The sequence below is a fragment of the Nicrophorus vespilloides genome, unplaced genomic scaffold, assembly GCF_001412225.1.
Source record: "Nicrophorus vespilloides isolate i.1.1-1 unplaced genomic scaffold, Nicve_v1.0, whole genome shotgun sequence".
In the NCBI taxonomy this organism is placed as follows: domain Eukaryota; kingdom Metazoa; phylum Arthropoda; class Insecta; order Coleoptera; family Silphidae; genus Nicrophorus; species Nicrophorus vespilloides.
Window position 1 is genome coordinate 35,096 of NW_017096104.1, and position 16,129 is coordinate 51,224.

Genomic DNA, 16,129 nt, shown 5'->3' on the forward strand with positions numbered 1-16,129 from the left:
TCCCTTCCAACGAAGGAGCGTTACTCACCATAGGTTTTCTTACATTCGCTGTGTTCCTCATCAAGTGCATATTAGTAAGTACAAATTTTACAATTATATCTGTCACTGTCAACTTTCGACATTTGACATTGACAAATGTCACTAACCAAATAATTTATTTACTTTCAAAACAATTTACAGAAACTAATTTATGCAATCAAAGGCAAGAACAAAGGCCATCACTATCCTAAAGGAATGGTGGTGATGTCAATGCCGGGTATGGACAGAAGAAGGCGCCGCAACGGCAGATCGCTCGCTGATCAAATCGACATACTTAAATCCATTGACGAATTTAAAATCTAAATAGTTTTATTTGGTGTTGCATATAAAAAAAATAAATCAATTATTCAAAAAACCTATATTGATTTATTACTGTTTTCATACATTTGTATGTCATTGATTTTCTCGGAAACTCTAATAGATGTAGCCAATGTAGCTAGTATTTACATTATTGTAGTTTCATCCATTTGACTGAAATTTGCGTTCAAAATTGAAGTAATGAAAAATGAACGCTGTTTTCACATTTTCTCGAAAAATATTATTGATAGAATGGATTCAAAAGATGCTTGTGAAAGTTGGATGTATATACAATAAATTGCGTCTGGAGCTTCTTAAGAGCTAAAACACTGCTTGAAATATATGTACTAAAAAATAAAAACAATTTCGTTCTAAGCTTAATTTATTTGTTTTACAAAATTTTCGTATTTACAATTTTCTTACATAATATATATATTTATAAAAAAAATATATCGTAATCTTGCGTGAATGATTCGAGTTCGAACAATCAAACAAAAATAATCATTCCAATCTACCGTCCCGTTTACGCTTTCGAAGTTCCACCAATTGGATGAAGTAAAGAGACGGTAGAAACGATTACAATAAATTAAAGCGTTCGTTGCCAAAAGATTAAAAAGCATACATGGTTTGCGCGAAGGAAATACTATATTAATAAAGAAATGTCCGCTCGATCTTTACTCCTTTGGCACCGCCAGAAAATTTACAAAATTTCAAAAATTAAAAGATATGTTAGTTTTCATAAATATATGTTTATATATAGCTGCGTCACTTATGTCGCCTTCACTTCCTGTTTGGTGGCCGGGTCCGGAAGCTTATCGTGCGGCAACTCGATGTAGATAGGACGATTCAGCGATAGGAATCGCTGATTGTCCTCGACGATCTTTGCCGTCGCATTGTTCAAATTCGCCATCTATAAATTAACGTTGTCAATAAAATATCATTAAAGTGAAATATAGAAAGAAAAAACATACTTTGCGCTTGTATAAAATGACGAGTAACGTTAAAACAGATATAACGAAAGCGGAAGCAGCCGCGATCACAATGAGCGCCGTATGGTAATGAGCTACCAACGAGACTGGCGATTGAGAAACGATTTCGCGGTGCTCCAAAGCTACCACCCTCTCAGCCACCAGCGGTTGCTCAAGGTTTCCCAATCTGTGTGTAAACCGGGACCTTGTTATATCCGCCGTCATACCTGGCAAACTTTGTTGCATAACCTGTAACATCAAAAGCCATATGTTAATCTATGAAATGTCAATAATAGATGGAGCTTACCATTTGCTCTAATCTATAAGCGACATCAACCTTGTTGCTTCCGATCAAAGAGAATTTGATGTATAAAACATCAGGAGTCACTTCGTACTCTAAACCGTCATTGGTGACGGTACCTTTCATGTTCTTTGTGATTTTGCTGATTTGATTGATGACTGGCACTGCGGTTACTTCGTCGTACTCTCCGCGGAAACCCAATGTGATTTCCACGCTTTCAACCGGTGTCGGTACTGTTGAAAGATGTAATTAATATGATTGAAGATTGTATGAAAAGTATTATATTTACAGCACAGATGTTCGCCGTGTTTGAAGGTGTTTGTGTTTGGAAGTTGATTTCCGGCTTCGTCTACGCACCAGCAAACGTCCTGTTCGCATTGGGCCGGAAGAAACTTTCCTTCCCGGTCGCATTGCTTACCCAGAGCTTCGCATCGCGATTTCAACGGAAGCTCCCAGCTAATACCTACTTCAGCTTCGTCCTCTTCGTCGTCGTCGGTTGCCTGCAAGTTACCCAGCTGCATCAGCAGTTCTTCAAGAACCAGATCTGCATCGGATCCGAGATCGGAGCGGTCTCGCGCTCTGTTCCGGGCCTGTCGGAAGTTGCATTCCGGTTGCGCCCCACGGGTTAACGTGCCCTTGAGCGGCTCACCTTGAGGGTTCACGCACCAACATACACCCACGTGATCTAAACACTGAACGTTCTCCCAATTACCGGTTTCCGGATCACACTTCGGCAGGAAAGTGGGTTTGTGGTAACGCTCTGCGGATCTCTGGTTCTTCTCTCTTAACCTCTCGCATTGACTCAGCACAGGACAGACCTGCCCGCAAACCTCTTCAGAGTGGAAATTGTTATGGTTACCTTGGCAACCGGAATACATAAAGTTTTCGCATTTGTTTGTGCGCGGATTGAAGCGGTATCTTGTGAGGTTCTTAGATTCTTCGCCCGAACAATTTCCGGTCTCTAAGGCTTCGAAGCAAACATCTCGGGGTTTTGGACAGCACACGGCGTATTCGCCGATGGGACTCAATTGGCACTTATGACTGGAGGGGCAGCCATCCTGGTCGGGGCCGCAAGATATTTGGTTTAAAGGTTCACCGTTCTGGCAAGGATTTTCCTTTTTGGGCAAACACATAGGAACTGCTGGGCATGGCCACGACACGCACTCAACGTTTACCAATCTACACATCTCTCCATCCTCTCTGCAAGAAATTTTAGAACACGGATCGGCGCATCTGCACGTTCTGCAATTATGCTCGTCCATTTCAAAGCCGTGTTCACAGTCCTCCTTGCATTTGTAAGTTGGACACGTACTTGCTTCCTCCAGTTGTTCGCAACTCAAAGCTTCGTTCCTTGATTTGCGCGTCTTGGATACCTCGAAACCTCTGAAATCGACGCACCAACATTCTTTATGATCGCATTGCTTCGTCTCGTATTCCCCATCTTCTTTGCACTGCGGTAGGTAAACCCTACCTGCAGGTATACCAGATTCCCTGGCTTGATGCTCCAACACTTGTTTCTTATGTTGACAGCCGGTTAACAGCATCGGCTCTATGCATTGAGTACCGCATCCGTTCGAACAGCACCGCATGGTACCATTGCACGCCATGTCTGAGTTACATTCGAAATCGCAGGACGTCGAAGCTGCCACCAGGTACGGACATTGACCCATTTTCTTCGGCAAACACGCAGGTACAGGTGGGCAATAATGGTCCTTGCAGCTGACTTCCACCAGCTGGCACTGCTGATCTTCGTTGCAAGAGATGCCGTTGCATGGATCGCGGCACTGGCATGTCGGACATCCGGTCTCTTCGTCCAACACGAAACCGTAATCGCAACCTAAGCGGCAAGTCAGATCTAAGCAGTCGGAAGTCTCCCAGATTTCTGTGCAATTCTTTCCAGCGTTTCTTGTTTTCGGAATTTCTGTTCCGAAATGATCCACGCACCAGCAATCTCCGTCACATTGTTCCGCCACAAAATTACCTTCGGAATCGCACTTGGGCTGCGGCAGAGCCATAGCCATTCCATCCCTGGTACCTTCCATATTTTCAGAGAAACTATGCAAATAGTCACACACTAAATAAAAAAAAGTATTTAGATATATTGTTGTGATATAATATAATTGACTACATACTAGTCTGAGGCCTATTCTCTTCAGCTATTTGATCTAATTCTGGCTTGACTTCTTCCGATTCTTTTTGACAGCACACAGCTTGCGTTGATCCTGCTACCGCTGTGCATTCATGACTGGATGGACAAAGGGTGCCATCGTCGGAGCGAAGAGCGCATGCAATTGGAGCTCCGCTGAGGTCATCTGTTAAAGGTGTTCCGCTAATGCAGGGATTTGTATATACCTGCTTGGGTCTGCACACCGGAAGCGAAGGGCACAGGAAATCCATGCAACTTGAATCTTTCACATTCACGCACTCCTCGTCTTCTGGACAAGCGTATCCTTCGCACGGATCATCGCATTTGCAGGTATGGCAACCATCGTCATCCAGCTTAAAGCCATACTCGCAAATGGCAGCGCATTCCAAATGCTCGCACTTGTTTCGCTTACCAGCAATGCTACGACCCTGCGTTTGGATGCGAGCTAAATACAAATGAATTTAAATAAACTAAATGATACATGTAGACATCACAAACAACGTACCTTCGACTAAAGTGCAATTGACGTTTTCAGCTGCACCCATCGATCCTTTGAGTTTTTTACCCATCCGATCCACGCACCAACAGACTAAGCCATTTCTGCTGCACTGCCTCGTCTCGAAGTGTCCATCAGAACCGCATTGCGGCACATATCCTCTACCAGCTCGTTCACTTACAGCCAAAATTTCAGATAAAGCTCTCTGGTGTAAACACTCTGTAGAAGAAAATAAATGTTTGTATACAAACAATAATAAATGATATCTGTAACATACCAGTGACATTTGATGGATGTGTGCAGGATGATCCGCACTGAGCGGTTTCGCAACACTTTTGAACGGAGGGACATTCAAGATCGTGAGTGCACATGGAACCACATTCGTAGACCTGTTCAGTTTTGGCTGGGCAACTTCCGGTTTTCTGGATTTGCAGCGAAGCCGGACAGCAGACACCATAATCGTTTCCTAAATCATAATTACCTTATTACTTTATAATTTCTAAAATAGACAATAGAAATATACCTGGTTGTACTAAGCACTGATACATTGGTGGACAGTTGGGCTTAGTTGGATCGTTTCCGCAAAGGAAAGGACGCACCGTGTCGCTAATCCTAAGTGGATCTCCCACTGGACAGATGTTGTCCAAACTGCGTCCTCTCTTACCTGTGTGAATCAATTAAAAAATAACATGAAATTAAGCCATATTTCGAATCAAAAAAAGGTATTAAATACATAATTTTAAAATTATTAAATTAATTTTCGATAAATCAATTTATTATCGATATTATAAATAATCGGTCTTCTCAGAAGACACCATCATCATTAAAAAAAAGTTTCTAAAAACTTTCTAGTGTTTTGTCGAGTCGTGTGCTCACTGTCTGTCTCTCTCTGCCTCTTTCGCTCTCTCCTTTACAACGTGTCCGTTGCTCTTTCACGTTTCCAGCTCTTCCTCTAGCAACCATAACATTTAAATCTAATTACATAGATCGTCCTTAAACTCTCGAAGAAGCAGAGAAGTGAAAGTGCGCGCCGGCCGTAATTAGTCAAAATGCCAGGCGTCTTCCTTTCCAACCATCATCTGACATATGTGAAAGAAAGAAGCAAAAAAAAGTTCACGGCCTCTCATTGTTCTGCAGAAAATAGATCGCATCGCTGATATGCAGTAAACAAGACGTTGCATAACCCTCTGACCTGAATGCGCAGACAGAATTCTGCCTCTAGGGATTTACCAATAGGACATAATAATGACAAACTTCAAAAAAAAATATCTGAAAAATTTTGACTTTGAAGAGATAATTTCATATTTGACATTAATGTCATATTTGTCATACAGTCATTTTTTATATAATTATTAAAAAAAAATTAATATAATTTTCATTACTTACAGGTGGGAATTGGGGGACATGGTGGATCTTTACACGAGAGCTCCTCCAGTTGGCAGGCCAATGCGTCGGGACACTTGACATCTTCGCACGGATCGCGACACTTGCAAAGAGGACATCCGTCCTTGGCCAGAGCGAACCCATGCGGACAGAACATCCTGCAGGTGTGGGCGGCGCAAGGCTTGGGTGCTGCGAAACACCGGGAAATTACATTTCGATCAGAAGAGGAAACTCATGAAATGCCGACGCGAATCTGACATTTAAATGTCACGACCTATCCCGGAATTCATTTGTTTGCGATGCCTCGCAATAGTGAAAATGTCATCCGTGTCAAAGGGGTCATCCGTACCTGTGCAATTGACGAGGGCTGCGGCCGGCGCCCTCGTGCCTGGCATCTCGAAACCGGCCTCGTCGACGCACCAACAGCTGCTGACGATCTCGTTGCTGCATTGGATGGGTTCGAAGGCACCATCCCTCGCACATCTGGGTATCCTCACGTTCTTTTTACCATCGACTCCCAGGGACTTGGCTCTTCTCGCGGCCGCCGTCCTCAAAGTCTGACATCCTGCACAGCAAGGATACATTTTAATTAGGAGAAATCTAGGCTATCGATTTGTTTATTTAACATGTCCAACGCTTTCTCCTCAATTCGCGTACCTGTGAACAATTGTTTGGTGCAGACGTTGCCGCAGCTGCTGTTACAGCATGCGCTATCAGGATTACAGTCTTCGTCGTCTTCGCAGAATTGGGCGTTGTAAGGACATTCTGATATCTTCGGACACTTCGCTTCAGTCGTAGATTTCTCTAACAAACAAAAAAAATATAATAAATTTTAATTACTTTCAAGTCCAACGTTAAACGTCAAAAATAATTTAAACTTTGCAACATTGTCATATTTGATCATTTAGTTGAACATGTCAAAGCTTCAAAATCTTTATGTACTCATAACAGTAGACCTATTATATAATTATATGTCATATATTCAATAACATTACCTCAATCAAAAGACACACGCAATTTGTTACTACGAAATCGATTCTTTCATAACACTCTTATGACTCAAAATAAATTGATTTCAACACAGTTCCTAAAAGTGGTTTATTTCAATGCGTACACACGACACCTTGACAAAGCAAATTAAACCCGAAAATTGGCGAGTTCCATAACAGAATTGGTTACGCAACGAAAGTTTCCCGATCGGACTGTTATGTAAATTTTCTGGAGTGGAACGCGAGTCTGATTGCGCAACGTTTTTCCATTCATTTGATTTCTTTAAATTTGCGTTTTTGTACGCTCGAAGATTTCATCATGTCGATGGTTTCGAATCGTTCGTTTCAGATTGCTTCCCTCGAAACTAATTAAACGCTTCTTGAACAGAGCAAAATCTAGATCAAACGTCTCAGAATTACCACATTCCTGAATCTGGGAAAATATCGATTTCCGTATGTTGCCACTGTTGAAATATGTTGAAAAACCTCGCATAGTCAGGATTATATTATCCCCGGACTGTTTGAAACCGGACTAAATACATACAAAACTGTATAAAGAGAGAAAAACTCATCACCGGACTATGTGAGAAAAACTTTATTTAGTTCAACATTTTAAGTGCAAATAACAATAAATTATCGATTAATTAACGCCTAGTTCGTTATATATATATATTATTTTTTTCTATCTGATTTTGCTGCCTCGCTGACCCCGATTAGTACTTAATGTAGACCGAGCGGCTACGGAATCTCGGCTTTCTTGTCGCGTTCCACATACGCGATTTACTACTATACCTTTTTAAATGCATGATTCCCATTCATATTCCGACATCTGAATATGCCGGACGGAAACGGAAACGACGGTGCGATTCGCGCGTTAATATCTATATATATATATATATATATATATATAAATCAATCCCACTGCCGAGATGATCGTTCCGTGTACGACCCTGTGCTTATTAGCGAAGAACAGTACGTACGTGACCATAAAAACAAATCATTGGCGAGAAGTAAATAAATAAGCGAATGCGGTTTGCAATTCGCGACACATGACATAATTTCTAATTGGAAATTCCCGAGTGACATTGGAGACGCACACAAAGAGCGCGCGATTGCCGCACACGAAAACAAAAGAAATCGAAATGCCGTGGAAAAGGAAATCGAATAGCCGTGGAATGTCACCAGAAACACCCCAATTTTTACTGCCGTTATGCGTTCCGAGCGATAAATGGGACGACAAACGTTTCTATGTCAGAGTAGAAAATTAATTGTTCAGGAATAATCGAGAGAGCGGTATAATTTGCATTATAAATTATGGATGCTTGTTGAGAGAGTTTTAACGCATATCTGTCGATTTTTCTTATTTAAATGAACACATTTTTGTTCATTTTGTTTTTTTCCACTGTTATTCGAAGAAACTGAATATACGAAAACAACAATTTATTATATAATTATATTAATAATCTTATAAACTAATGAGTGAGATTTTCGTATAATCTGTTTACCTTTCTTGGCAGATGTTGCAGAAACTAGAAGGAACAGGAACGTTCCGAGAACCGCAACCGCGGACCAACGTACAATCATGCTTTTGGATCACCTGAAACAAAACAAAAACATAAAGTTGAATACAGCGACATCTTCTATGGAAATTAATAAGTCAATATTATGCTTTACTACAGTGAGAATTAAATTATTTTTCAATTTACTTAATTAATATAACTAAAAGATTAAGTGTGCTTTGGACAAAAATATATTTAAAACAATTAAACAAATAAACAAAATTGAGATTTTTTTTTTATGTAAAAACCATAATGGACAACCCAATTGTAAGTCGATTTCTCTATTTAAATTTGGTCCCAGCCAACATCTTTAATATACATTTCATGATTTTTCATGTTATCATATTCGTTTATTAATAATTTCAAATACAAGACTGTTATATGAAACGTCAATCCATTAATAATAGTAATCAATTATGTTTATAATCAAATCGATTAGTTTTATTGAAAACTTGCTATGACTAACGCTATAAGCACTAATAATATCGGATTAAGAACATGTAATAATGCAATATTTATTTATGATAAGATATAATTATACGATTAATTTATCTCAACAAAAAAAATTACTGTAAATGAACGTAGAATTAAATAACATTGAGATTCTTTAACATTTTAATAGAACAAAAACAATTATAAATTATTCAAATTGATTATTTATTATAATTTCATATTAGTTTCATAATATCTAATTAATAAAAATAACATTAGTTTATAGATATTTCAATGACAATGTTGATTTGTAATCAATGTAAGCAATGAACATAAAAAAAATACAATACATTGCAAAACAGTATGACAGTAATATAATTGTATAGGTGCATACTAAATATTTGTGCTTATTAATAATAGATGGCTTTGCTTTATTTCAATTGTATTGTTATTTTCACTTATGTCAAATTGACAATTAAGTGACACTCGTTATGTTTTAGATAAAGAAAATATGTGTTCCGTTTGCATAGAATAATATCAAATTGGGCTGTGACCATTTATTTACGATGAACCAGGTAAAAGAAATATTCAAAAATCGAATTCATTGATACAATATCTAATCTAATTATTTTGATTGTTATTTGAAGTAAATTTTCTAAATTTAAAACAAAATTCAAACCTGTCTTTGATAACGCCATAATACGGATGCATTCTATTATTTGCTATTTAAACGCAGTTGACACAAAATTAAATTTAAATTTAAAAATTCTTCTTTATTATGTACAGTTAAAATCTTAGTTAATAATGGTGGTTATTAAAGGTTTCATTTACATCAGGTAACTTTCTTGGCTGTATGCCTTACAAGTTTCAATGTTCATGTGTATTTGTGTGGTTAGTATGTGAATTGTGTATTATTTTCAAGTTGACACAAAGTTACGAGTATCAATGAATATAAATCTAATAACTTATTGTATTTGACAGTTATTTGAAGTATATTTTATAATAGAAAAACAAAAGTCAAGCCTGTCTTTTATAACGTCAAAAAATTCTATTATTTGTTATCAAGTCGCAATTGACACTAATATTGAAGAATAAAAATCACAAATCAATAAAACAAAAGTGTTTGATTATAATATACACCAGTGATTCTCAAACTTTTTGGTCCGCTTTTGATCATGAAAAGTTTCTGCGACCCACACTTTGAGAATCACCGATATACACTATACACTAATTGCATTAATTTTGTATTTTAATAAGGTTAAAACCAAATAAATCCTTTTTTTGAGTTCATCATACCAGCGTTTTTTAACCTCGCATGACCCTACATATTTGTTTGTAATTATACTACCAACCAATTGTTTATAATATAAAAAAATCGACACTTTGGCGCAAGGTGACAGCTGTCATTTGGGACACATAAATATCCTACAATTAACAATATTCGAAACGTTCTTCATTTTTGTTTTAATTGCAACTGTTGCTTGATATGTATTGTATTGTATTGAGCTTAGCAGATTATCAAAGCATTTACGTAATACACAGTTTGACGCTCCAGTTAGCGAGGAGCAACCGACAGATGATCCATTCTTGTCTCTCCATTCAAATGCGATTTTGCAAATAAAACAAAAAGAAAGAAATGGCAAACGGATGTTCTTTGAGTTCTCGCCGAATGCGCGTCTGCTGTGACGGACTCTGTCTTTTGTTTCCAGTTTGCGTAAGATCTGGGTTGCATAACTCGGATATTTCTTTCCCATTTCAGTCGATATAAAATCACAACTATTCTACAAGTACAATATAATTTTTTAAAAAATAGTGCAATAAGTGTGTGTGTGTTTGCAATAAACTACAGTTGGTCCGGAACAAAGTGTTCCGCGTTATAGGCAGTAGCATTCATGGAACGGTTTCATGAGCTCCGCTATTTTACCATTCTCTCTATCTCTCTCACTCTTTAACTTTGAAAATTGGGCCGACATATGATGATGATGATAATGATGATCATAGTGTGCCTTTCCTATCCATGTTTCCATTGCTCATCCACATTAAATCTATAAACGCACATAAAAATTTCGTGTAACGAGGCTCTTTTACACACTCCAATTATTAACAGAGTTCAATAACACCGAAATTCCGTCTTTTTTTTAGTCCGACCCATTTTGCATTTCAATGCCGCTTAATTACACCTATCTCTCTGTTTATATGCATGTCCGGCTTCCTAAAAATTACAATAACAAAAAAAGAACAACTGAAGCACTACGAAATCACACGCGAAACAATGAAACCGTTCCTCGTTTTACTGCAATTGAATTAAGATAGTAATGTAGTGTATACGAAATGTAGAGACGACAACGGGATCATTTCATTGACGCACCTTGCCCATATCCGCACTACATAACTCAAAAAAATATATAATAATAATATATTGTAAATATGAAGAAGAAAAAAAACGTCCAGGAAACCGAAAAGTAGTTGGCCATGAAAGAACAAACTATAAAAACGAAAGGATCCGTTGCTCCTTTTCGTTTCGTTTGTCAAATGTTAACACGTTCACATCACCTATCAGACATTAAAACTGATAATTGCATATTTCATAATTGCTGTTATAACTGAATGATGCATGTTTCATTACATAAATTGTTATTATCATCAGTAATAACATATATTTTTACTATTAAAGCAATAGAATAATTACTTTTAATTTTTCTCAAAAAAAAATATTAAAGACATTTTTAAGTTCAAATAATAAAATTTTATTGGCTCATTTGAAGTGAAAGGACTATCGGCCATAGTGTTTTCGCAATTTTAAATAAATATTATTAAATTTCGATAAATTCCAGTCAATAGACGTAAAAGTAAATATTGTTTTATATGTCAAATTGACAATGACAAATCAATTTAAGCATTACTTGTTTGTTTATTTATGTAATACAATGTTAAAAATCACAAATCTTCCAATTAAAACCAAATAAATCCTATTTGACCTCAACCTAATTGTTTAGAATACAAAAATTTTGACGCTTTGACAGCTGTCATTTCCGCAGCTGTGTACTACAAAAAATAATGTCACTAAGTTTAAAGAATTATTTTTTATTGGCTCATTTTGTGAAAAGGCTCACAAATCGTAGTATTTTTAGAGTTTCAAATAAATATTATTAAATTTCAATAAATTCGAATCAGCAGACATAAAACTAAATATTCTTTATATGTCAAACTGACAATGACAATTCAATTTGAACATCACTTGATTTTTTGATTTATGTAATACAGTGGAACCTCGCTTAACGAGTTTAATCCTTTCCAAAATTTCCGGATTTTTACTCGTATAGTAATTACACATAATATGTGTACACAAGTTTTAAAAATGATATAGCATGCGCACAATCCGGGACTTCTCACTCGTGATGCGAAACGTCGCTCGTTAAGAATTATGCGATTTTCTCGTTAAGCGAGGTTCCACTGTAATACGAATGTTTGTTTAATCATAATTGCTATCAGAAAACACGGAATATGTGGGCCAAATCCATGTGTACAGTACTTATTTGCATATTATTATCAGAAAAAAACTGCAAATAACGGCTGACTACAGTCGTTTTGTTAGAACAAATCGTTCACACGCTCCGACTCGGATTTCCTCCGCGCTAAATTAATTAATTAAGCAATTACTTTAATTCGGATCACATGTGCTGCCCCCGTTAATCATTAAAGAAAAACGTTTGTCTTTTATTTCACTTTCCGGCGCAAAGCCAACGATAACTTGAAAGGGTTAATGGCCACATTCCCCTCCTAAAAAAAACACTCAAATAACCAAACAAATGACTAATTCAACCTTTCCTCAAACAATTAACTTGTCTCAGATTACCAAAGCAAAGAGAAGCTTAGGAAACAGTATAGAAAATTATTTAGAAATTTTTATCCCTTTTCACTTGTTAATATAATTTCCAAAATTCTAGGTCATCTTTTATTATATTTTTTTTTTCGCTGTTATATGTATATATTTTATTTTTTTTTATTAGTTTCTATTCGTTCTTGATTCATGATTCCAAATATGCCTTTAATAAATAGAAAGCTGACACCGATTCTCTCAGTCAACTAAAATTAAAAGCAAACATCGAAACGTCAAAAATGACAATCATCAATAGTACCTGTCTCCAAACTAATGACATTTCATTTTAAAAAAAACTGTAATTTAAATCGTTGCTACAGAAAACGCTTGTGTTGTGTTTGCCAATTCGAAATCCGAGTTCAAAAACCTCGAGAGGAATGAATCCAATCGACGGTAAATAATGAAGAGAATGAACAACAGAAGTTGGTAATATGTCTACATTTTTATTAAGTATTTAAAAAGCAGGAAGTTCGAGACAGCGGAATGTGTTTTTTTTTTTTGCTTAGTAGCAACCTTTACGTCTTAAAAGCAAACCAGATTTTGACAGATTATTAATCGTATAACGTGTTTATTTTCTCTTTCTTTTTTGTTTCTCTTCATTTGTTTATAAGCAGTTAACTGCTTTTTATTTTCGCTCTTATTTTAACTACTAAATAAAGTAAAAGTTTATTTTTTTATAGAAATAAAAAAACGATTATACACTTTGTTTTCAATGTTTTTACTTTTCTTAATCGTCTGGATTTTCATCATGTTACCTAAGTAATTGGTGTTAAAGTGAAGACATAAACAAGAGATTCATACTTCTTTTAACTAAAGTAAAAGTTTAATTTTCTTATATCAAAAACAAAACGATTTTTCGCTTCATTTCCGATCATTAAATTCTCATAAAATAATGTTATTTTGTCCTACTTGTCTATTTTTTGACTAGTCTTGACTGAAAATTAAGTCATCAAATAATTGGTGTTAATAACAAGCTAGAAACAAGAGATTTGTTCTTATTTTTTACTATTAAATAAAGAAAAAGTATAATTTTCTTACTAAAAAACAACGATTATTTGCCTCATTACCAATCATTACATTCACATTTAGTGTTATTTTGGCCTACTGGTCCTATTTACAAACGTCTCGATTTTCTTCGTGTTTCCATTGAAGTAATTTGGTGTTAATTTCAAGCAAGAAACAAGAGATTCGTGACGCTCGAAAAGAATGCGACTTTCTTTTTCGTTCCTAGCCGCGACTTGCGCATGATGACACCAGATGACACCCGGACGATCATCATCGCAGCAATGAAAAACATCGCACGATTGCAATTGTTTCGCGCGATTTCAGTTGCTCCTTTGTTACGTGCAGATCATCTCACTCTTTCTCCCCCCTCGAAGACATATGCTAATGTCACATTCGCATCACGACCAGCTTAGAAATTTTAACGACTTGTTGCTCCTTTTTTTTGCTTCCCCGCTCGTCACATTAAGCACATTAATTTGATTTCATACTATGTTTGCTGTCAACTTTTACTTTGTTTTCTCTGTTTCTCACTACTCTTTTACGCAACGAAATGCTTAAATCCATTCAAAAATATGGCAAAGAGAATTAATTTATTTCGTGTTCCTGTTTTTTTTTCATTATAACTTGTCTTCTCATATTTCACTTTTGAGAAAGTTTTGTTTGATTTAAATAAAATGTAAAATTTATTATTTTTTTCTCTTGTAGTTTTTAATTACATTTATCACCTTTTTATATTAGAAAGTGGCTTTTTAAGTTTATATTTATTTAGTTTTAAGTTCACATATATTTGAGTTTGAAAACAATTGAAAATGAAATTAAACTAAAATTTTTAATTTCACCAAAAAATTGAACAAATTCGTTATCAAAATAAATATATTTTTAGATGATTAAAACAGATTAAATTACTTGAAACACTCGAAAATAGATTTCTCATTAATTTCTATATTTATATGCAATATCTAAATATAAATAATAATGAACACTTAATAGATATATTGTAACGAAATCGAATTGTCCGATTAAATTTTAAGTAAATGCAAAAATTATCAATTGAATCTAAACTAAACATAAAAAACTCAAATCTGATTTCAATTCTTTTTTCAAATTTATTTTAGTTTTTAAATAATAATAGATAATAAATAAAAATCTCACCTTATATAATTGGAACCAAGAAAGTAATGAAAAATTTAATCCAAATTAGAATTTTGTCTTGACACTTTTTATAGTTTTCACTGTACTGTGTATACTTTATGGTCACTTTGAATGCAGATAAAAATATAATAATATTGTTATTGTTAAAAGTTTTGTTAATGCGGCTTTACGCGCGCGTGTTTATTTTGAATCTTGTAACGTCGCTTGTAGTGTGTTGTTGTCTGTCTGACGCGGACTGAACCAAGTGCACAAGTTTTGAGCGGTCTTCTTCTTGTCCTCTGCACGCGTGGGGGATACTCTCCTCGATGTCGACTAGTTCAGACCGTTTCCATAACAACACATATACACAGCCTAACTAAGTATAAAGCACACTGACCGACTTTCACATCATCGAAGCATGTAGTAGTAGTAGTACTTGGATGGCACGGCATTCTTCATTACTCATTGCTCCACCTCTTCACCGTTCCGTCCATCTGCTCCTCCACCACAGAATTCTTTCGCTGCGACCTCTCCACCACTTACTCATGTTTCCATCCGTGATCCACGAAAACTCTGAACCTCCGACACCAAAAACAGAAGATGAAAAAAAAAAGAACTTGACGTCAATAAGAGAACCGGACTCTCTTTTCGGATCTCCCTGCATCCGGCCCGAAATCCCACTAAACCGTGTTGGTCTCCGCAATTAACATTAACATTATTTCATAACTGACCCCGTTTAATACGGTGCCAGACAATCACCCAATTTGTTTCAAACTATCATTGAAAATATGCAAATAGTTAATATTAAACAATTGTGGATGAAGATCTCTTCTAAAAATAGCAGAGAAAGTTCTCTTTTTTGTACGTTCTTTGCTAGGGCGTGTGGCATTTCTTTTTGCTCGTCCTTTGTTTGGTTTCTAATTAATTGGTGGGCGTTGGGTGAGCCCATCATATTTCACGAAGACAAAGACGAAGACGCTTCTAATGAAGAAAATTAATTAAAATCCGCTAGGCAGAACGCGAATCGCGTGGGCCGCCCCCGCCCGATTGTTTTACGTAACAATTGAACTATGGCGCACATCGCATTTTCAATGCACGATAAATTAAACCCAGAGATGCATTCTCGAGTTTCATCTAAAGAGAATGCGCATATCTTAATAACAAACTTTTTTTTTTCATATATTGTTTGTAATTTATTAAATAATGATTAAACGAGAATTATATCCAATGTTGTTGATATGTCAAATACTTAACTTTATATAAATGTTATTTATTCAATCAATTACCATGGAAACTGTTTGGAGTATTAGATTTTCACAGCTTGCTGGTGCATTGGCGTTGCGCAACGCTTTTGTAAATCATTATTCGATTATCCGTAAACCCAATAATAGAAACAAACGAAGAATGACGGATTCGATTATCGTCCTTGATTCGCTTTGCAACGCACTGAGGTGAGTGAAAGGGGGGCTTAGAGGGAAACCATTGCGAAGCTTTGTTCCGACT

At 36.1% G+C, this 16,129-nt stretch overlaps 1 protein-coding gene across 1 annotated transcript; it reads right to left on the reverse strand.

Annotated features, from left to right (window-relative positions):
• Nucleotides 1-751: 751 nt before the first annotated feature.
• LOC108569610 (balbiani ring protein 3-like) lies at nucleotides 752-15,405 on the reverse strand. Its single transcript, XM_017931227.1, has 13 exons — nucleotides 14,648-15,405; nucleotides 8,125-8,216; nucleotides 6,288-6,434; nucleotides 5,980-6,195; nucleotides 5,634-5,819; nucleotides 4,771-4,911; nucleotides 4,525-4,713; nucleotides 4,257-4,466; nucleotides 3,738-4,196; nucleotides 1,895-3,679; nucleotides 1,612-1,838; nucleotides 1,308-1,553; nucleotides 752-1,246 (listed from the first exon to the last, which is right to left on the reverse strand). The coding sequence occupies exons 2-13, from the start codon at nucleotides 8,201-8,203 to the stop codon at nucleotides 1,106-1,108; spliced, it is 4,026 nt and encodes a 1,341-aa protein (XP_017786716.1). The 5' UTR covers nucleotides 8,204-8,216; nucleotides 14,648-15,405; the 3' UTR covers nucleotides 752-1,105.
• Between the last annotated feature and the right edge of the window lie 724 nt (nucleotides 15,406-16,129).

Coding starts and splice junctions, on each gene's coding strand:
- LOC108569610 (XM_017931227.1), bottom strand. CDS start 8,203: ATGATTGTACGTTGGTCCGCGGTTGCGGTTCTCGGAACGTTCCTGTTC. Junction 6,196..6,287: donor CACCAAACAATTGTTCACAG/GTACGCGAATTG, acceptor CTTGCTGTGCAG/GATGTCAGACTTTGAGGACG. Junction 1,247..1,307: donor TCATTTTATACAAGCGCAAA/GTATGTTTTTTC, acceptor GTTAATTTATAG/ATGGCGAATTTGAACAATGC.